We start from the raw sequence: 22,710 nt of genomic DNA on the forward strand, positions 1-22,710 counted from the left end.
TGACATGCCAATGGCAGATTGGTTACTAGTGTTGTAGTGGTACTCGGCCCAACCAAGGAAGGAATACCACTCTTTAGGATTCTCAGCTGTATATGCTCGCAAATATTGTTCCAAGTATCGGTTTAATACTTCCGACTGGCCGTCGGTTTGCGGATGGTATGCCAAGCTCATCCGTAGCCTAGTGCCCATAAACTCAAAGAGCTTCTTCCAGAATTTGCTGGTGAAAATGGGATCTCGATCCGACACAATTGACTGAGGCAACCCATGTAGCTTGATCACCATATTACAGAACAATTCAGCCACCTTTGTGGCTGTGTAATGAGAGGGTAACGCCCCGAAATGCGCATACTTGGTGAGGCGATCGATGACGACTAGGACCGTAGTGTAACCCTTGGAGTTTGGTAAACCGACGATGAAGTCAAGCGCCAAGTCTTCCTAAACGCGCTCAGGGATTTCCAGAGGTTGAAGCAAGCCGTATGGGGGTGCTGTCGAGTACTTAACCGCTTGGCAAGTGATACATTTCTCCACAAAGTCTTTTACTGCTTGTCTCATACCAATCCAATAAAAATTAGCAGAAAGCCGTATGTACGTTCTCTCCACCCCGGCATGCCCTCCCATTGGCGACTCGTGAAACTCCTTCAACATGACCTCCTTCAAGGTGGAGTCCTGGCTTAGGTATAACCTGCCCGAATGGAAGAGTATCCCATCTTGTGAGGTGAATTTTTTGTCTGTCAGCGTACCTTCCTCAAGCTGCTGCCTGATGGCCAGCAAATCACCACAAGTACGGTTTTCTTTCTTGAGTGCCTCTAAAAAGTCAAACCGCCCAACTGAAACGGCCGCTAACATCCGTGTTTGAAGACCTTCATATCGACGTGACAGGGCATCGGCCACCGAATTCTCTGCCCCCGGCTTATACTCAATAGAGAACTGGTATCCCATTAACTTTCGCAGGAGATGCTGTTGGTCAGGTGTTTGTAACACTTGTGTGAGAAGCTCTCTCAAGCTTTTGTGGTCGGTTCGAATAATGAAGTGGCGCCCGAGGAGGTATTGCCTCCATTTGGATACTGACTCCACCACTGCCCGCAACTCACGCAAATATACGGAGGCCCCTTGCATCCGAAGGCCCAACTTCTTGCTGAAAAATGCTATGGGGTGCCCGTCTTGCATTAAGACCCCACCGATTCTGACATTTGAAGCGTCCGTCTCTACCACAAAAGTTTTTGTAAAGTCGGGTAGGCGTAGCACCGGCGTTGCCATCATAGCCTCCTTTAAGTGCTCAAAAGCTGCGAACGCTTGTTTTCCCCATTGGAAATTATCCTTCTTGAGCAACTCTGTAAGTGGTGCAGCTATAGAGGCATAATTGGTCACGAAACGCCTGTAGTAACCTGTGAGCCCCAAGAATCCATGTAGTTGCTTCAAATTTTTTGGTAGAGGCCAGCTTGTCATTGCTTCAATTTTGGTTGGGTCGGCCCGCACCCCTTCTTTCGACACTATGTGGCCGAGGTATTCTATGGTTTCCCGAAAAAATTGGCACTTACTCCCCTTGGCGAAAAATCGGTTGGAACTAAGGCATTGTAGCACGACCCGAAGGTGTTTCGTATGCTTTTTTAAACTTGTGCTATATACTAGGATATCATCAAAGAATACAATGACAAATTTCCGTAAGTAAGGCTTAAATACCTGATTCATGGCTGCCTGGAATGTGGATGGGGCGTTGGTGAGCCCAAACGGCATGACGACAAACTCGTAGTGTCCGTCATGTGTCCGAAACGCCGTCTTGTGTATGTCCCTACCGTCCATCCGAATTTGATGATATCCAGCTCTAAGATCCAATTTTGAGAACACCATTGCGCTGCCAAGTTCGTCTAACAACTCATCAATGGTCGGTATGGGCAACCGGTCCTTGACGGTGAGAGCATTGAGCGCTCGGTAGTCTACGCAAAAACGCCAAGTCCCGTCCTTCTTTTTAACCAACAAAACCGGGGATGAATAAGGGCTGTTACTAGGACGAATAAAACCACAGTCAAGCATCTCCTTAACAATTTTCTCCATGATATCCTTCTGGAAGTACGGATATCTGTAGGGTCTTACATTCACTGGTGTAGAACCAGGTTGCAGGTAAATCCTGTGGTCAACATTACGGTAAGGAGGTAGTTGCTTGGGTTCTTCAAAAACAACCCGAAATGGCCTAAGGACCCCTTTCCCGCGGCTGGCAGAGTCTGTTCTAGGAGGTCCACCTCGTCTGCTGAAGTTTCCCCACCCTTCTCCTGCCGTTGACTTGCAGAAGCCAACGTGTAAACCCCGCTCACACCACCCCCTTGAATCATAGCACTTAGCTGTGAGAATGTCACCTGCTTGGTAGTAATAATAGTCTTTCCCGCCAACTTCACCCTTTGCCCTGCCCACTGGAATTCCATTGTGAGTTCATTATGATCGTGAAGACAAGGGCCCAATGTTTGCAGCCATTGCATTCCCAAAACGACATCCAAACCATAAATTGGCAATATATACAAATCCACTGTGAAAATAATTCCCTGCATCTTCAGCTTAACTCCCATACACAGCTTATTACAAACGAGATGTTGTCCATTGGCCATATACACCTTAAACCTCTTGGCCACCTCCCACTGGAGTCCCAAACTCTCCACTAACGCCTCCTGGATAAAGTTATTGTTGCTGCCTGTGTCAATTAAAACCTCCAAGCTCTCAGTCCCATGCTTCGCCATGATTCGAAAAATCCGCGGATTCACCGAATTAGAAAGAGAATTGAGACTCACCTCCAACTCTTCCTCCGATAGGCTGTTTTCGGATCGTAGTGCCATCTCTTCTTCCTGACCATCGAACTCCTCCCCACACATGATGAGGACCCTGTTTTTGCAATGATGGTTGGCGCTGTACTTCTCATCACAACTAAAACAAAGGCCTCTCTCTCTTTTCTCCCGCACTTCCGCTGGTGTAAGCCGTTTGATGGGAAACTTATTCTCACCATTCGGGTTCTCCCCGCCTCGTGGGGCCCAAGTCAATGTCGCCCTCCCTTGCGACCCCGTGGTTACCCCTAATGGCCCTCCTATCGATCCGCCTTTGCTAGCTCCATTCTCCACACTCCTAAACCCCTCCCTCCTATGCCTACCACTCAAATCCTCATGTCGTTCCTCATATAGTTGAGCCTTAGCCATGGCTTCGGCCAAATTAACAGGGGGTACCATTAACAACTCCCTACGAATTTCTGGTTTTAGTCCCCAAATAAAAAAGTTGAGGAATAAGGGATCAGACACACCTGTGATGCGAGTCATTAGACTTTCAAACTCTGCGTGAAATTGGGAAACTCTGCCTGTCTACACCAACTTGGAGATCCTACCTAACGGATCATCGTAGAGCGAAGCTCCGAAGCGTTTGCATAGCTCATGGATGAATATCTCCCAAGTGGGAAGTGCCCCCCCTCGTTCCATCCATTGGAACCACGTAGAAGGCTCCCCGTCGAGATGGAAGGCAACTACCGACAATCGAGTCGCTGGTTCCACATTATGCAGAGAAAAAAATTTGTTGATCTTGTAAATCCAGTTCTCTACATTGCTGCCATTAAACCGGGGAATGTCCACCCGCAATGTTTTTAGCAGGGAAGTCAACTCGGTTGGTGGCTTCACGCTCTCGGCTCGGAAACCTCCGCTCAAGTTGCTCTCCAATCTTGGCTCATGTTCCTCCGTCTGTTTGGCCTTGTTCACCGTTGATTCCTGGTCGAGTTGAGACAATCGCAACTCTGTGTTGGCCACGTATTGCTCCAAGAGGGAAGCAAATTTGGCAAGCTGCCCATCGGAGTGTTGCTTAAAACTGGCCTCCATAGCTCTCATGGCTTCTGCTACGTCTTCGTTCCTCATCGTCTGTCTCTCAATGAAAGCACCAATTGATGCGAATATTGGAAGATTTTATTGCAAAAAACGCACTCTTCGAGTCAGTGCCCAACTCCTTACAATGTGATTCTACTGTTTGCATGAATAAAAACTTTTCAGAACAAGCCAATTTATATCTCTCATCCCTCACCAAGCGAGCATCGAAAATAGCAATAACAGAAAGCAGAATAACAAAAATGAAAATAGCAGTGTCATCCCGCAAAGATCTCAACGGTTTCCATTCAGCTTGAAGTCGTTGAGCCACACTGGCTTCCTCCTAATCCTGACCTCTCGAGCATCACGCTTTTCTTCATCTGGAACCTTCTCAGCTTCGCTCTGTTCTTCATTAATCCCAGCCATTGACAAAGATCTCAACGGTTTCCATTCAGCTTGAAGTCGTTGAGCCACACTGGCTTCCTCCTAATCCTGACCTCTCGAGCATCACGCTTTTCTTCATCTGGAACCTTCTCAGCTTCGCTCTGTTCTTCATTAATCCCAGCCATTGAACGACGCCTGGTTTGTGTCGTTTTGTCTTGGTCGACTACCTCTTGGGCCTCTGCCTTTTGGGCCTCTTGATCAGCCCACCGCTGTATGTGACCTTGGACCCTGTCCTCCTCCAAAGGTAATCCAGCCCAGCTATCATACTCTCCATCAAGTAAAGGGTTCTCAAAATGCGGTACCAACCAGTATCTCGAATCAAAAGAGAGGTGTTCTCTTGGGCCAAGTGCAGCTTAGCAAAATAAGGGTCTGAGATTATACTGTGCCAAGTCTTGCACACACATTCGCAATAAATAATGCTCGTCGTAGATAGTTTTAGAAAAGTATCAACAAAGATTGTCGTTGGGAGATCACTTATGGAGGGACCAGATAATAGGATTTTCTCATCAGTGTTGCCTATTTGGGTCGGCTTTCTTCTTCTTTTCGTGGCCATTCCAGCAATCTATTTATGCATATTTTATACATATTTCAATTCAAAAACTCACCATGGAAATATAAATATAAATATCAATTTTCACAACTGTAAATTTGATTCGAAGAGCCAACAAGCAAATATAATTACAGATACACACAAAGAACGAAAATGGGCAAATGATTTAAATATCAGGATAAACACTAATAAATAGTGAGAGAAAATGTTAGAAGTGCAAATTTCTAACAAAATTCTACTTCATAGACGAAAACCCACCAGGGAAATCAGACGCATAAATAAACATATGCAAATTGACAGTTAAATACTGGGATAATCACTAATAAGGGCTGAAAAAGAGAATATTAGAAACACAACAGTTCTAGGAAAACTTTGATTAAGAAAACTCGCCGTAAAAACTGAAATGGGTATGCAGATTAACAGGAAAAAAAATATATTAAGGGCACAACTAGTCTAAACTCCACCCACTAATAAAAAATAAGTCTCACCTATTAATTTCATAATGTAAGATTCACCTCTGAACACCATTTTACCATATATCATTGTTTGTTTCCTTCGTATATGTAATGTTATACGTAGATTGGACACCTACATGTCAAACCCCTTTCAAAAGGAACTTGACTTGACTCTTGACGTGGGTCCCACAAATGCTTTCAACCCCTCAAGTGAGTTGGTTATTTTGTCATTAACCCCACTCTCGAGTCTAGACTTTTGTCGACCTCAACTCCGTCGTAAGATTTAGAATCATAATTCAGAATTATTTTTATTTTATATGTATTTTTTGTTAGAGATGTAAAGAATCATGAATGAATACATGAAACAAACATCCTCTTAGACGGTCTAACCTATATTCGGCTGCCCGAATAGAAAATTTTGAGCCTAGATGCCCAAAAAGTGGGAGGTCGGCCTCGGCCCAGACTAACCCTAAAACTCAACGGGCTTAAGAACTCCGATTGGCCTGAAATTTTATAGGGTAATTTACACATATAGTAAAAATATGATATTAAAGTTTTAATTTAACAAAAATTTTGAAATATTATAAGAATAACAAAATTTTATATTATTTTTATGTCATTAAAATAATAATTATATCATTATATAGTACAACATATAATATTATTATGATAATTATAATGTCATTTTTTGTTATATTATTATGAAATTTTGCATGTAATTACTTCAATTTTGTATGGACCGAAATTGCAGCGTACTCAGGAGGGTGGGGACTGGGGATCTACAGCAGGAAGGTGGGAGGGGTCCACATCTAGATATATAGGCACTTTCCTTTCTAAATGCCAAATACGAATAAGAACATTATCATTATCTGAACGTTTTATCTTATTGGTACGTATGTGAAGGAAATTTTTTAAATAAAAATTGACTTGTAACCACAAAAATTGAGTCAACTTTACAACTAATAATTGAGCCATTTTTTTATTATTGTTTTAATTTGAGGTGGATAAAATAAATAACACACCAATATTTGATCTCCATTCGCCATACAGGGCAAAATTTTAATCATGCCAACAAGAGTACCCAACAACCATCTTGATGACAATGCGGGAATATCATAAAATTGATTGCAAATTTCCGAAAAGAAAATGTGTGAAGCTTCAATTATCAAAAAAATATCATATAATAATAATCACAGTATTTAATATGTCTAAATGCAAAGGCACGTCGTTAACATATATACGTCTTTAGCACATGCATGTGAATAGCATCACCGTTGCGTATCCGCCGGTGGTTTTCACGTTATTGTATCATTGTTATACATATTCTCCTGCTATATTTATATATATATATATATATATTATGAACTATACTGTATAAACACACACACACACACACACACATATATATATATATTAATTTGTTTATTTCCAACTTGTCATTACTTAGTTTATAATGTTGTGGTGGTGCGTCTGAATTTATAGAATAATTTCCCCCACAGGTCTTCCTTTGTGCCATAAAAATATCAATGCTTTAAATTAATGACCCAGTCAACAAAAGTAGGTCATCAAATGATAAATTTCTTACATTCTTCTTCCTTTGTTCTTTTCCTGCTTATTAGTTTTCCTGTATTGATAATTCTAAGCTAACTGCCGAAATGCAAAGTAGAAAATGATTGCATGAAAAGTATTAGTCCTGTAGAAAATATAACACGCACAAATGAATTTATACAACAAATTAATAATACAATAATTTCTAAATGCATAAATATTCAAACACTATAGCTTGTACCATTAAAGACTGGTGCCAAAACAATCGACACATTCTTAAAAAGTCTCAATATATGGCAGCTTACAGTGCTCTAGTTTTGTTCTCTCTTTCTCTTCTCCAATCCTTCTTCTTAGGTACGTGTATATATATTTATGTGTATATATATATATTTATATATATATATATAAATAGACACACACATTTTTCTTAAAATTGATTCTTGTTAATCAATGCACTTCTAATATGTTACTTCTTTTCATTTTTGCAGGCACTTATGCAACCACGTTGACAATCACAAACAACTGCAACGACATCATATGGCCTGCCGTTTTACCAAACCCCGGCTCGCCGTTGATCTCTCCGTCCGGCTTCTCCCTCAACGCTGGAGACTCCGAAACCCTACCCGTGCCCTCTGGCTGGTCCGGTCGCGTATGGGCCCGAACCCGCTGCGCCACCACCTCTGTTGGAAAATTCTCCTGTGCCACCGGTGACTGCGGCTCATCCGCCGTGGATTGCGGCGGGGGGGGCGGGGAAATCTCCTCCACGAGCTGACGAGCCCCGACACCTACTCCGTCAGCGTGGTCGACGGCTACAACCTCCCCGTGAAGGTGGTTTCCACGGGGGCCGCCGCCGGAGGCTGCGCAACGGTGGGGTGTGCGGTGGATTACGAGTCGGGGAACTGCCCGGCGGAGCTCCGGGTGATCTACGGCAGCGGAAACGAGAGCGTGGGGCTGAAAAGCGCGTGTGAGGCGGTTGAAGAGGCGGAGTATTGTTGTAGTAATAATGGAAATAATTACTCGTCGTCCAAGATTGCTTGTAAGCAAAACTCTTACTCGGAGCTGTTCAAAAACTGGTGTCCACAGGCTCGTACGTTTGCTTATGACAACGCCGGTACGACTTTCACATGTGACGCAGAGAATTATGTCGTCGACTTCTGTGGTCGAAATTCCGGTTTCTATTCTACCCCCACCGGCACCGGGTAATTATAATTGCATATTCACCCCGGATTTCTTGCAATTTGATACTTTCTTCTTCTAAAATTTTTTTCTTTACAATTTAAAACTTTTCAATTAATCTTTAAAATAGGAGTAATTGACTCTTAATTATTAATCGATATTAATTTTTGACAATAATATAACTAATTTTTTAACACCTGTACCCGTAACATTTTTTTTAATATTAGTTTTTTTTTCCTTTCAAATTAGTCCCATAATTATCTCTTATGATTTAAATCTTGTTAACGACTAGAGTTAATTCGGTTTTTTTTCCTAACAAAAATTTTGATTTTTTTAAATTAAAAGATAAATTACGAAGAAATTAAATAGTTTGGGGACGAATTAGGTGTTAAGTCATTAGTTTGGGGACAAATTAGTTCTTCCGAAACTATTGTCCTCCACTAAGTCAACGCAATATGATTAACATCTCCAAATTGTCACATTATCGACGACTAGTATTACGCACTTACCACGGCAAAAAAAAAAAAAAAAAGCATTACTAACGCAACTTTTTACCAACCACAAAACACAAAAAAGAAAAAAGAAGAATTCAGGGAAATTTGATTATAATTACGAAGAAATTAATTTCTTATAATTTCCACAAAACACAAAAAGAATTCAGGGAGTATAAGTGCTAAATCTCCTTATAATTAATTGAGAATCTAAACTTAATTTTTTTTTTTTTTTTTTTTTTTGTGTTTTGTGGTTGGTAAAAAGTTGCGTTAGTAATTTCTTTCAACTGGATGTAAGAGACGCAAGATGATGGATTAAAAAATAACAATTTTGAGAAATGTACGTGGTTTGTTATAGTTTTGTGTAAGTTTATATTATTTATGTTATTTTAAATAATTAAGTATCAAACATTTTCTCTTTATTAATTAAATAACAATTATTTATTATTAATTGGAGTAATATAAATACTATTTTTTAACTGTCGTAAGCCGTATTTCTGATTTTCTTCCCATATTTTTTCTATTGTTTCTAAGATTTTCTATGATCAGACTGTTACTAGACTTATATCTGGGTGCGTGGTTTTATTAAGGTAGGAAATATAATTTAAAAAATTTACTCGATTTCTTTTTTATAACGAACTCACAATAGAAAGGACATCTTAATGCGCCAAAACAGGAGATTTAAAAAGTGAAGGATTATTAGCAATGATCAATATATCATCTTGTTAAACTCTTTCGACCCAATATTCAAGAATTATATTTCTAATTAGGGAGTCTCTCTCAAAATTAACATGTTTTATGCTCATAGTTACATTAATAAATTTGTACATTTTAATGTTACAACCATCTTAGAATAGTACTTATGGTACAGAACTAGTCTTCCGGAGGACCAAGGTTCCGATAACATCTACGGCGAGACGGACACCGACTCCAAGTTCGGAATCATCATCGGCGTCGTGGCTGGAGTCATCGGAATCATCTTGATAATTTGGTTTTGCCGTCGGTGCTTCAAATCCGACTGCGATCCCTCATGCGACTGCACTTCTTGTTCCATCTTCTCATGTTCTTTGTGTTTTGATTCACATAAATGTTAGATATATCACTCTTTAATATTTAGTGATATATAGGATCACTAGGTTTTTGGCCAGTCAAAATTATGTGGCCCTACAAAAATTTGTATGGTTCTTTTTAATAATTGTCCTCTTGTTATAGTTATTTTAGGTACAATGGAGTTTAATTATAGGGATTATCTTCTTGTTGTAAAGGGGAAAAAAAAAATAAGGAACACAAAAGTCTCAATTAAATAAACAAATTAAGGGTGCTTCCAAACCCACCCGTCTTTTTTTTTCCCCCTCTCTCATCTTTTATCGATTTGGTGATTTTTTTTTAATACCAACGAAGTCCTTGAATAAGCATTAAGGATCCGTGTAATTGTTCGGATCATAATTCATAGCTCGCTATAATATTTTTTTTCATAAAAAAATACACATAAATCGAGAATGATTATGAATCTATGAACCAAACGTACTAAAAAAAAGCAGCAGATACTATAAAAACATAGAAGTTTATGAATAGTAAGATTGATTATAGTCTTTGGCTTACAAACGCGTGTATATATAAATAATAATAATAATAATAATAACAAGTGCAAATTACAAAAGAGACCTCACAATTATATGAGGTGAGGTATTAGAATTAGAAGAATCTGTCTATCTTGTTGTGGAGGACAAGATGTGTGAGTACTTCGTATCCTTTTTGAGAAGGATGATAACTGTCCCAGAAAATGTACTTGGAAGCATTACTACAAGTGGTTGTCGTATAACGATTACACAAAATGCTGACTTCTATATTCCCCGTCCCACAGCATCCCTTAGTCGCCACTTCAAATCCTGAAGGCCATAACCAAAATTACGTTGCAAGTAGGCAAAATAATAATAATAATAATAAAAATAAAATAAAATAAAATGTAAGTTATAGTAATTACCATATTGAGGAGGGTTTTGGATAATGGAAATCAAAGGGTTATAGATGTCAAGGTAGACAAGCCTTGCTTGTGGGAGTTCAACATTGAGGGAATCCATTAGAGAAGAGAGCTTGGAGTTGAAGAGTGATGCTGCTTGGTTGGGAGGCTCTGAACAATGTCTGAAAATGTCTCCACTCAGTGTTCTCTCAGCTGGGACACACCCAATTGGAGGCAGACTTACTACTCCTATTCTCCTTGCTCCTTCTCCATAAAGACCCTGTCCCACAATTTTTTTTTTTTTTTTTTTGGTTCCATTGACATAAATGTTAGAGATAAAATATGTCATTTCTAAAAATTCTCTCTCTATATATATATATATACACATATGTATTGTGGGCACTATTTCCCTCTATATATATATATATACATATTGTGGGCACTATTGACATAATTGACAGAGATAAGATAAGAAATGTGAATATTTAAGCATTCTTATATCTCAGTTAAAAGAAAAAAAAAAGTAATATCATTTTTGTCATTGAATTACAAGTCAAATTCCATTTTAATTCTTCACTTAAACACCTCAGAATAAGTACTCTCTCGTCTCAAATTAATCCTTCTATCTATCCGATTATTAAAATCTGAATGAGAAAAAACGCGAGCTTTTAACAGTCAGATTGATGAAAAGATTAATTTGGAACAAATTGATAGATCGAAGACTCGTTGTTGGACATTTAAGAGTTAATTGAAGGCCAAAATAGAGTTTAGCCTGTAGTTGGGGTAGTAAAAATGAAACAGAGGAAAATGCAAATTGCTTGCCCGAAAAGACAAGTAAGAGAAGTCAAATTTCAATATTATGTGTGTATTTGCAATTACTTAGTAAAACATACCTGTAAGAAACTTGAGGCTGAGTTAGCCATGAGATCAGTATAAGCTTGAATGTCATAATGGGGTCTCCTAAATGGACCTAAAAAATAAGTATTTGCAATGTCGTTTGTTCCTGAGCACACTATGAATATGCTCTTGGATATCGTCATCTCTAGTCTCTTCTCCCCAACTGCTGCCTTTAACTTGCTCTTGTATTCTCTGAACATCTCTAGTTGATCCGACAACGATAAAACAGACTAAAAATCGAAGTGAATCGTATGATTTTCGCAACAAATATAATATCGATTTAAACTAAACTACGGAAAAAAAAAAAGAGAGAAATGTACCACAAATTCAGCTGTTAGGGGATCATACCCTCCTCCTCCTGAGGCAAAACTCACTCCGGTAAGAAGGTCTTTTAGCTGCAGATTCGGGTCTAGGTAGGCAGGCACTATATTCTTGACATTAAATATTTCAGCTGTCAAATTCATATAAGAATATTTTCATTTGTCAAGAAATAGAATTCGAATTAAAATCATTGTACGTGATCGAAGGCTTAGGGCCTGTTTAGTTCCCTGATTTGAGTTTTTAATTCGAATTGAGATGTTATTTTATGTGAGAGCCTTTTACTGTAATGAAAAAGTTAAATGTGACTGTTTCTGAGAGCTTTTTACTGTAACAAAATTCGAATTCTAAACTCGAATTAATGAAATGAGCAGAAGCCTTAGTGTAGTTGTAAATCTATGTCACTTCTAGTGTTGCGGTCTATAGTTTGAATCCCCTACCTCTAAATTCAGGGGGGAAAAAAATACTAATAATAGGACCTACAGGATAGCAAATTGCAAAAAAAATTTGTGAACACCCTAATACTCTTACAAAATTTTTATCCGAAAAACTACAAAAGAAAAAGAAAAAAGTGACATAAATCAATAGAAATATATAGCAATAATAGCCGATGCAGCGATGACTTCATATATAGTTAAAAATTCATTCATCTCGATTATTTTGCGCAAAGAAAGTGATCAAATACTAAGGACCTGTTTAGTTCGCTAATTCGAGTTTTTAATTCGACTTGAGATGTGACTTTATGTGAGAGCTTTTTACTGTAGTAAAAAAGTTAGATGTGACTGTTTCTGAGAGCTTTTTACTGTAATAAAATTCGAATTCTAAACTCGAATCCGCGAACTAGTTTAAGATAAGAAACAAATAATTATCTTGCTTCTTCAAAATCCAAAAACAGGATTGTTAAATTACCAGAGTAAGTTGTTGTGGTAGTAATGGCAGTTGAAATTAGTATTAGTATTACTACCACTGTTATTAGCCATTTTAGAATGTGAAAGAATATGTTGAAGCTACCTATAATGTCTGAGGGAACTCTTCCATTGCTGAACCTTCCAGTAGAATTTCCTCCAGGGAAGTCCTTCCCATAAGGTGGGAAGTTGCATTTCACCACGGTTTTGATGTTGTTGTTGTTGTTCCCGGGATCTACGATCGAATCCCCGAAAACGAACACCGCAGGGACCGTTTCATTAAAGGGAAGTGACCCCTTGGCAGCACCATTGTATTGGCAGAGTATGAAAATGACTACATTGCAAAAAACTCTAAGTAATGAAGAAGCAGCAAGAGATTCTAGTGAGAGAAACTTCATTGCTGTTTGTAGCTAGGGATAGTTTCTGGAGCTTCTTCTAGTACATTATAAGGGGGAATGGAATAATAAATCATTTTTTGACTCTCTGTATAAATTGGTTTGGTCTTATTTATTGGGAGGACTTATCAATGTATGTAAAGATTTCCATTGAGATTACATAATTCTAAACTGCAAGATCTTCATCAAATTATAATATGATTATAATGTGATCTGACGGGTAGAAACGAAGATGGTTTTTCTATGGGGTGGTTGTTAGATATATGGTCCATTACTATTCTGCCTAACCAGATGACTTTGCAGCAGAAAAACAGGCCTGGCAAGTATGGCTAGCATGGAGCAAATAAATGCAGTCTCTTTTTCTTTTCTGTTATTGGTTAGATATCAATTTCTGTGAGAAATTGAGCTTTGCAAACAACAAATAACATGGGTGCCCATAAAAAGAGTAAATCAAGGTCAATCTCAGTACTTCTTGATAACTTTAGGCCCGTTTAGTTCGCTGATTCGAATTTTTAATTTGAGTTGAAATGTAACTTTTATGCGAAAGTTTTTTATTGTAGTAAAAAAATTAGATGTGATTGTTTTTAAAAATTTTTTACTGTAGTAAAACTCGAATTCTAAACTTAAATCGGTAAAATGAACGTGACCTTTATCACTTCATTCATTGATGCTGTACATTGGAACTAGAAGAGAGTATTAATAAATTCTTTGGGCCAATTATGTTGTCCCCACGTGTGCTTTTTTTTTTTGTCAATTTCTTTGAGACTTTTTTTCCACAATATATTTATTTCTATCTTTGTACCTGAATACACGTAACTGTTATTGTTTGGATTTGTTTTCTTGTCTTAAAATGGATGGAAAATATATCTTCCAAGATTGATACTAATTGGACATGCATTATTGAGTTTTTTTTTTTTTTTTTTATGGGTTATTGAGTTAGTTTTTCAATAGAGATAGATTTTTTTAAAAAAAATTTCCCGTATAAAACACTTGTATTAAAAAAAAGAAATTGATTTGAACATTTTAGTTTATCGGAGAAAAAGTGGATAGATAACCTTTGTATAAAAGTAAGAGAAATTCTTCGGATTTAGGAAAGAAACAACTTACTATTTTCTCAGTAAGTTTTGTTATAGCATCGATTATATTAAATGATGCCTTACAAACACATATATAGCGCACAGTAAAGGATATTGTTATATGACTAAGCTTAGGTGATAATTAAGTAGAAAGGAAAAAAAAAAAAAAAGTACAGGCTACAAGTTAAAAGGAGATCTCACAATAACATGAACTAATGGAGGATTAATTACTAAATTTCCTCTCAACTATAACCCTTAAAACAAATCGCCTATCGATCTTCAAAACGTAACATAAGTAGTTTTTTTTTTTTTTTGTTAATATTTCATAAATCGGGAGAAATTTTACATTATGAAGATCGGTAGCTCATTGTTAAAAGGACAATAGTTGATAGGGAATTTTGTAGTTCATCCTAACATGACGAATTGGTCGCCACTTCAAATCCTGAAAAAACATCATCAAAATTATGTGGCACTAGCCTCATGGATGTTGCACTTACGAGTCACTATCGAGTATTTTTTTGTTAGTTAAAAAAAGAATTAATAGTGTCTTCACGTCCTCACTCAGTACTTTAAGAATAATTTATTGATATTAAAAGTAGGACGATAAAGGAACCTATCTCGTACTTTCATTTACCAACAATTAGAGATCACTCAAGTCAGCACAAATGAGAGGCATAATTGCAGCCTAAATAGGACGAGGGGAATCGATCTTTGATAGGAAAGAGAGTCCTCAGTTATCCTCTTACCGCCACGATACCACTATTGCTAATCACTATCAAGTATTTTGGTGATCATGCCAAAAAAAGAAAGCATTTTGTAAGTTTTGGCAGTGACAGAAACAAAACGTGGAAATACCAGTAAACTATTACTGCAACCAAAAGTTTTATTGAATTCTTTTATGTTCTTATTTTGACAAAATTTTGATGATATAAAATGTTGGTTTTTTCTGAGAGGGTATACTATTATGCCGGTTAAAACTCACATCCAAGCTTCCCGCAAATGAGGAAATGTCAGCCTCAATCGGTTGGCTTTTTGAGATGTGCAGTGCTACATGCTTAGTTCCATGTCGGCAAAAAATCTCTTACAAAACAGACGAAGTATCTACAAGTTCTGAAAAAACTCTTTCTGAAAAAAGCTAAACCATTTAAGTTTCTTTTCATTTAACTATTGTTTGTTTCTATTCCCTAACGTAGGAAAGACGACGGATGCTATGAGTCTAGGACGAGTCATAAATTAAATTCACGTTTAATTCGTGGGTCTGATTTTTTAATTTAAATTTAAATATAATTTTATATAAATTTTTTTTATTATAATAAAAATATTATATATAATGTTTTTGAGAATTTTTTACTGTTAAATTTATTAAAAAAAAAATACATTACCATTAGTAATTGTTAGAATAACATGCACATTCTATTTTTAGCCAAAAAAAAAACACACACACACACACATTCTACCAGATGATGTGTCTCATCCAGTGTCCTCCACGTGTACATTCTGACACGTGTCGCTCTTCCACAGCTACACCCACCCACAAACATTTTGGCGGCGGAGGACACTACTGACCCATTACATATATGTTCATCACTCTCCCCCATTTAGACATAACCACCTTTCTGCCCATATTCCTCTTTAAAAAAATATTTTCTTTTTTCTTTTTTCCAATTTTTTTCCAAAATGGGTTTGCTGGATCGAATCTCGGATCTCTGTGATTGCTCTCGTGGTGACTCCAAAATGCTGAAAAAACGCAAGCAATTACAGGTAGGTAATTAACGTTTAAAACCCATATTTTCTTGTCTTTTCTTTTTTTTTTTCCAGCTGTTTTAAGATTTTTATTTTTGGCGGGGGCGTGGTTGCAACAAAACTAGAGCGTGGAGATAAAAGTGAAAATGGACTGTGAAGGGTGCCAGAGGACGGTGAGGAAATCGGTTGAAGGGATGAAGGGAGTGACGCAGGTGGAGGTGGAGCCCAAGCAGAACAAAGTGACGGTGATTGGATACGTGGACCCCGCCAATGTGCTGACACGTGTCAGGCATAGAACGGGCAAGAGGGCAGACTTCTGGCCCTATATTCCCTACGACGTCGTTGCGCATCCGTACGCGCCCGGGACGTACGACAAGAAGGCTCCCGCTGGGTACGTGCGGGACGCGGCCGAGAACCCGGAGGCCTCCTCCCTCGCACGTGCCAGCTCCACCGAGGTCAAGTACACCACCGCCTTCAGCGACGACAATCCAAATGCTTGTGTTGTTATGTGAAATATATACTATAGTGCTGTTTGATTTATGGTTCGTTTGGTACGAGAATTTAAATTAGAATAATTTTAATTATGAACTAAAATTATGATTCATGATTTAAATCATGATTCTGAAATTATTATTCAAAATTAAGAGTTTGAATAATCTTAAATTAAGAGGGGTGATTTTAGAATTATGATTTGGACTAATTAACATCACATCAGATTTTAAATCATGATTTAAAATCATTCAAACTAAATACTGATTCTGAATCATAATTCTGAATCATAATTATAGATTCATCTACCAAACACACCCTTATTAATTTGAATCATATTATTTTTTTCTTAAACATTTAAAACTTTGTTTAATTAAATGGTCGTACATATACATATAATTTATATATGTGAGTTTTTTTTTTCCTTTTTTTTTTGTTTTTAGAAGAAATGTTTAGGTAGCAGTTGTGTATTAGAGTGTGGTGTTGAGTAGTTATGGTGCCTTTTAGTTTGCTTGGATTCTGTAGTAGATTAAAAGAAAGTAGCAGAATTTCATAGTTTTTATAGAATTAATTTTTGTAATCGGGGAGAAGAACTATTTCATGTTATTATGGATTGCTTGATATTTTTACTCTTCGCATACGGTTTATAAATGGTAGGATGTGGATAATTACCCGTTCACTTCGCTGATTTGAGTTTATAATTCTAGTTTTTCTACAGTAAAAGGCTCTCACAAACAATCACATCTAACTTTTTTGCTATAGTAAAAATCTCTCACATAAAATCACATATCAACTCGAATTATAAACTCGAATCAGCGAAGTGAATGAGGCCACATGATAAAGTTTTATTTTGGTACCTCTAAGTTTGATATCTTCTATTTTTAAAAATTTCATGTTTTTAAAAGGGATGCTTTTTGTATGGGTTAAAAAACACAGGGACTAATATTTTTATTTCAAAAAACTTATGTGTAAAAATTATATTTAGACAATGAAGGTATACTTTTTAAATTTTCTCTATTATTATTATTATTATTGTGAATGTATCATTTTTCCATTTCCTTCTTTGATGTGAAGTGGGGTTAATGAATTGCTCGTGTGAGAATTGGTTTGTAGCTAAAACTAATGGAGATGTATTACATAACATAGATTTCCATGATGAAAGAGGATCGTTCTCTAGCCTAAAAAAGGAGAAATGTGCTCTAACGAAAGTGTGAAGATTTGGTAAATGATTCTTTGATTGATATTGTTGGTTACGCCCACATGCTGGCCCTTCTGTTGGTTTTATGCCATCAATGTTGTTAAGATTATGACATTACCTCTTTTAATGAGAGTTAGTGATTCCTAATGATAATAATTGATGCACTTGTATTACATAGTGATGTACATTTTTGTTTTAATCCTATAATGTGACCCCCTTTTGTTTCTTCAATCTCTTTGTTGGCAACTCACTGCATTAAATAAAATAAAAACATTATTAGTTAACTGAAATACAAAGGATCTTTTTGTAACAATAGAAAATTAAATACAAATGTCCAAGTAAGTAACATTAAAAATCGAAGAAGGAAATAAGAAGAGAAAGAGAACACAAAAAAATTTAGAAAGTTTTTTGTGAGAGAAAATACTGTAGCGAATTATGAACCATAATTCAAATCATAGTTTGAATCCTTTAACCAAACATCCCTATGTGTTTCTACACTACTTTATATTAAAGAAAAATTTAGAAAGTTAACGATTTCAAAGGATTCTTAGAAATATAATTAAAAAAAAATACAAGACTATACAAGAAACTATATACAAATATGTTAATCGAATTTTTTGTTGACTAAACTAGAGGAGGAATACCTTGCGAAAAAGGGTAATTAATTGGTAGCAATGTGTCTTCGACGAAAGATTGCAATGACAATTATTTAGACCATTTTGATAATTTATTTATAATTTATGTTTGTTTTCATAAAAAGGTTATTTATTTATTTATTTGTTGGCAATTGATTACTTAAGGAATGAGGATAATTCTAAAATTATGAGTTCTTTTAACATCCTTACTAATACAAATGATATAATATACACGTAAAATTATATAGGTCTCGTTTATTTCACAGATTTGAGTTTTCAATTTTAGATTTATACAGTTAAAAATTCTCAAAAAATATTACGTCTTAACTTTTTTTTTATTACAGTTAAATTTTTTTAAAAAATATCACATCTCAACTCAAATTTATGAAGCGAATGAAGCCATAAAAAATAAGAGGTTCGGACGTTAAAAACGAGTACAATATCTATTTGTGCGTATTAGGAAAGAGTCCTCTTCATAAATAGTTATTTCTTAATTTCATCATATAAATTAAACGACATGGCGCTTCGGAATAGCATACTGGCTATGGTATCCCAATAACCAAACAGACTCCATTCGGAAATACACAAAAAGGGGAATTCGAAAACCACGCGTTTTTATTATCCCACTCTTATTTCCAAACACACCCAATCAGTCGGTCTATAAATAGCCCCTCTAGGTATTCGTAGCATACTGGCTATGGTATCCCAATAACCAAACAGACTCCATTCGGAAATACACAAAAAGGGGAATTCGAAAACCACGCGTTTTTATTATCCCACTCTTATTTCCAAACACACCCAATCAGTCGGTCTATAAATAGCCCCTCTAGGTATTCGTCGAATGAAGTTATTTCGGATCTGAGAGGGAGAAGAGAAAAGTCTCTCGATTCTCTGGATCCCCCCGCCTCCGTCTCTCCCAAACCCTAAATCCCAAAAATCTCAAATTTTCTCACCTTCCAAACAGGATTTTAGCGGGAGATTTCACTCGATTTAACTGTTCAGGGCTCAGTGCCAAAGATCAGAACCCTAATTTATCCCTATCCGGAGCTTTGCAAGCCAAGAATCGCGTAATTTTCCGCGGAGATCCGTGGAATCGATTTGGGTTCTTGGTTGCTGATTTAGTGGTAGATCCATGTCTCGGTGCTTTCCGTACCCTCCTCCGGGGTACGAGAAGAACGGAATCCGCGACGAAGCTCTGGTCGAGTCGATTAAGGTTCGTTGAGCATCCATGATTCTGTGCTCGACTGCTTTGTTCGGTTCGATATCGTAGACATTGATGCGTTTTTTGAGATGTCTCATGTGATTACTTCGTTATAGTTTTGGCCTGTGAAAGGGGAATAATTTATTGGGTTGTTAGATCGATTATAGAACTCAAAGAAAGAACCTTTTAAACGTAACTAATACCTATTTTTCCCCTATGGGTTTTTATTAGCGACAAAAGATTGGGACAGTGTAAGGTTTGTATGTGCATGACCTCTTTGGATGATGTTTTGGGTTTTGGATATATGATTTGTTCCTCTGTGTTTCATATGCGCCTTGGTGGTGAAAATGGTAGACACGCGAGATTAAAAATTGTCTCGTGCTGAATAGCGTGGAGGTTCAAGTCCTCTTCAAGGCATCTTATGAGTTTTTTCGTTGGAGTATAGACCGAAGTTGGTTTCTCTTGTAGGAAATTAAAATCTAGGTGGAAAAGATGTTTTGTTGTTAGTCAAATTTTAAGTTTGAGATGAAAAGAACCGAAAAATTAATCTTTCTGTATAGAAGAGGAGCTGAGACAGTAATGTTAGCGAAGTATCTGTAGATCTCTAAGTTAGTGCACTCGTGTCTTCTATGGTGTTGGATTTTGGTGGTTGAGCTTATTGAAATAGTAAAGTCTGTCATGGATGGTGACTATTCATTACTTGATACATAAAAAGAGAAGCACTAGTTCCAGAGAATGTTGTCTGTGTGAAATGGCCAAATCTTATGTTAAATTGACTGTAATTGTTGTGTGCAGTCTTCTGTATGGCTGACAATAGTGTGATTCTTTTCCAAATATCATTACTGGTGGGTTGTAATGGTACTCATGTTGTAATATAAAACTAACTAGTCAACAAGAGCCAAAAAATTCTCTTTTTATTTCTGACCCCTAGAAAACCAATTGGAATTTGGAAATGCATTAAATATCTGCTGTCGACCTGTCATCATTATCTTTCTCATATGTTAATGTCTGAGAACCAAATATTTGATGGCCAAATACGTTCTTGCTTGAAAATTTTTCTTCCATGTTGGCCTTCTATAGATGTTCTGTGTAGCCTGTGTTGTATGCTACTTGTCTTTGTGAGCTCGTGCTGTGTCTGTCCCGTCTTTCCATTGTAGTATGTATTGATTGACAATCACTTTGGTAATCAGAAACTGCAAAGAGAAGGAGAGAAAGCCAAGAAAGAGAGAAATAAGGAGAAAAAGTGGGAAAAGAAAGAAAAAGATAAGGCCAGAGAAAATGGGGAGGCTGGAAAGGAGAAGCAGAGTCACAAGAAAAGGCACAGGGAGGAGGACCAAGAAAGTAAGAAAGGAAGGGATCATGACAAGAAAAGGAAGCTTGAAACAGAAAATCTTGAGAGGAGCAACCTTACAGAGGAACATGGGCAGCCGGTTGGTTCCCAGAATTCTTCTGATAGCACTGTTAACAGCAATAAAAGGCGCAATCCGTGCTCACCCGCCGAAAGCTGTCATAACTCTGGTGAGTGCCTTTGTGTTCCTTCCTCACGTGGGGAAGGCTGTTTTCTTGTTGGGATTGTTTGCTTCATTTGAGCAAAACTGATGTTCTTTCAAAATTTTATTATTGATGTAAAGGAAGCATCATCCGGATCCGGTTGCCTCTTCAAAGGCACAAAGATCCCGAGATATTACCCAGCAAGGAACAGTCTTGCTCCGCCTCAGGAAGGACTCATAATGCCTTCGTTCAAGGGCGGCCATCTGAACCTGCTTCTAGGCAAGGCAAAGAACAAGGAGAACATCATCCCTGTTCTACTTCAACGAGAAATTTGAGCCAAGTAGCCAAAAATTCCAGGCTCAGCAAAGAACACCGCTCCACAACCAAATCTGTTGACCTTTCTCAGAATTCCAGGCTCATCAAAGAAAATCACTGTTCCACAACCAAATCTGTTGACCTTTCTCAGAATTCGAGGCTCATCAAAGAAAAACACTGCCCCACAACCAAATCTGTTGACCTTTCTCAGAATTCGAGGCTCATCAAAGAAAAACACTGCCCCACAACCAAATCTGTTGACATTTCTCACAAGGCTGAATCGATTCCTATGCTGAGTACATCACCTCACTTTCCTCCTCTTCCGCCGATGGTATCTCAGTACAGAGATCTATTCGAGAACTGGGTTCCACCTCCTATGCAAGATGATTGCATGGAACTTGGTGTCGAGACATGGCTATTCAAGTCAAAACAGGACCATAAAAATGGGGTGGAAAGATGCAAGGATGGCGGTGACATCTTGAGCCATGAACCCTCAACTCTTTGGCCACGGGCACACTATTTGCCCTCGGTGGATATTTTTGCTTTGCCTTATGCAGTTCCATTGTAAGGTTGTGCTTGTGCAATGGAAGAAACAAATACAATTGAGGAGCTTGATTCGAGCACCAATGAGCTCGTGTATGCCCATGTTTTCTGGTGGAGTCTGTTCTGATGTTGGTGGAGCGACTCAAATTTCCGGAGGACTGTGGGGGCTACAAATAGGCTGATGCTTGATTGAGATTGGGATGGGAAAGCATATTCGATTTTGTGGGTTGATAATATATTTGATGTATGACACAGATTCAATTCTTTTATAAATGAAAATCATCAGATTCCAGTAACCCTTGTTGGTCCTTCTAGTTTTTCCTTGACCATTTTAGTTTGTTGAGCTATTATTCTGCCTTTTACGAACGAATAACACACCATTACCAAACGCTCTCACACGGTCCATTCGGCCTTTCAATTTTCATTTGACAATCTGACTGATATCACTAACTAGAAAAGATTATCTTATATTAAAAAAAAAAAACCTTTTTTTTATTTCTTTTGGAAAATAAGTAAAAGAGACTAGTGGTTTGTTGTTGTTGCTGGTTTTGGAAAAATAAAAAGGCATTAGCTTTTCCTGGTTTTATTGGTGTAATCCGCAAGTAAAATTCTCATGACTAGTTACAGGCTGAGTCATACGAAGAACAGATAATACCATTCAACTCAATAAAGATTAAAGAGTAGTCCTGCATTGCATAGACAATTTAATTATCAAAAGTTTATTTTGGATGTTCATGCTTATTATTTTGACCATTAAATGACAACTTTACTAGCTCATTTGACCATTAAATTAAAAGTGGATGAGATGCATCGAGATTTCTATCCTTTATTTTTTATTAATAACCCTTTTAGTTAAATAATTATATTAGTAAAAATGTATTAATAAAAAAATGAGAAGTAAAAATTCAGATAGTAGTTCAAACTAGTAGTTAATTGAAAATATAGATTTGATATGAATTAGAACTATAATGTTGGTATAATCTTTTACTTACAATGGAGTGTATAAAAATTATAGTAAACAATGACAATTAAAAAGAAAAGACAGATATATATATATAT

At 37.1% G+C, this 22,710-nt stretch overlaps 4 protein-coding genes across 5 annotated transcripts; 3 read left to right on the forward strand and 1 right to left on the reverse strand.

Moving 5' to 3' along the window:
* Positions 1 to 7,099: 7,099 nt before the first annotated feature.
* On the forward strand, positions 7,100 to 7,590 carry LOC21411802 (thaumatin-like protein 1a). Its single transcript, XM_024177045.1, has 2 exons — positions 7,100 to 7,172; positions 7,307 to 7,590. The coding sequence occupies exons 1-2, from the start codon at positions 7,112 to 7,114 to the stop codon at positions 7,588 to 7,590; spliced, it is 345 nt and encodes a 114-aa protein (XP_024032813.1). The 5' UTR covers positions 7,100 to 7,111.
* Positions 7,591 to 10,098: 2,508 nt separating this feature from the next.
* On the reverse strand, positions 10,099 to 12,986 carry LOC21409291 (GDSL esterase/lipase EXL3). 2 transcript variants are annotated; one of them, XM_024177099.1, is made up of 5 exons: positions 12,672 to 12,986; positions 11,663 to 11,766; positions 11,339 to 11,572; positions 10,470 to 10,725; positions 10,099 to 10,374 (listed from the first exon to the last, which is right to left on the reverse strand). In XM_024177099.1, exons 1-5 carry the CDS (start codon positions 12,961 to 12,963, stop codon positions 10,181 to 10,183), a joined length of 1,080 nt encoding a protein of 359 aa, XP_024032867.1. In that variant the 5' UTR covers positions 12,964 to 12,986; the 3' UTR covers positions 10,099 to 10,180. The 2 variants fall into 2 exon arrangements, with proteins under 2 accessions (XP_024032867.1, XP_024032866.1); XM_024177098.1 differs by having other exon boundaries at positions 11,663 to 11,793.
* Positions 12,987 to 15,713: 2,727 nt separating this feature from the next.
* Positions 15,714 to 16,291, forward strand: LOC21409292 (heavy metal-associated isoprenylated plant protein 26). The gene is made up of 2 exons (XM_010115013.1): positions 15,714 to 15,797; positions 15,905 to 16,291. Exons 1-2 carry the CDS (start codon positions 15,714 to 15,716, stop codon positions 16,289 to 16,291), a joined length of 471 nt encoding a protein of 156 aa, XP_010113315.1.
* Positions 16,292 to 19,148: 2,857 nt separating this feature from the next.
* Positions 19,149 to 21,947, forward strand: LOC21409293 (splicing regulatory glutamine/lysine-rich protein 1). The gene is made up of 3 exons (XM_024177029.1): positions 19,149 to 19,314; positions 20,493 to 20,820; positions 20,934 to 21,947. Exons 1-3 carry the CDS (start codon positions 19,234 to 19,236, stop codon positions 21,674 to 21,676), a joined length of 1,152 nt encoding a protein of 383 aa, XP_024032797.1. The 5' UTR covers positions 19,149 to 19,233; the 3' UTR covers positions 21,677 to 21,947.
* Positions 21,948 to 22,710: the final 763 nt, after the last annotated feature.

Source organism: Morus notabilis, unplaced genomic scaffold, assembly GCF_000414095.1.
Source record: "Morus notabilis unplaced genomic scaffold, ASM41409v2 Scaffold384, whole genome shotgun sequence".
Classification (NCBI taxonomy): Eukaryota; Viridiplantae; Streptophyta; class Magnoliopsida; order Rosales; family Moraceae; genus Morus; species Morus notabilis.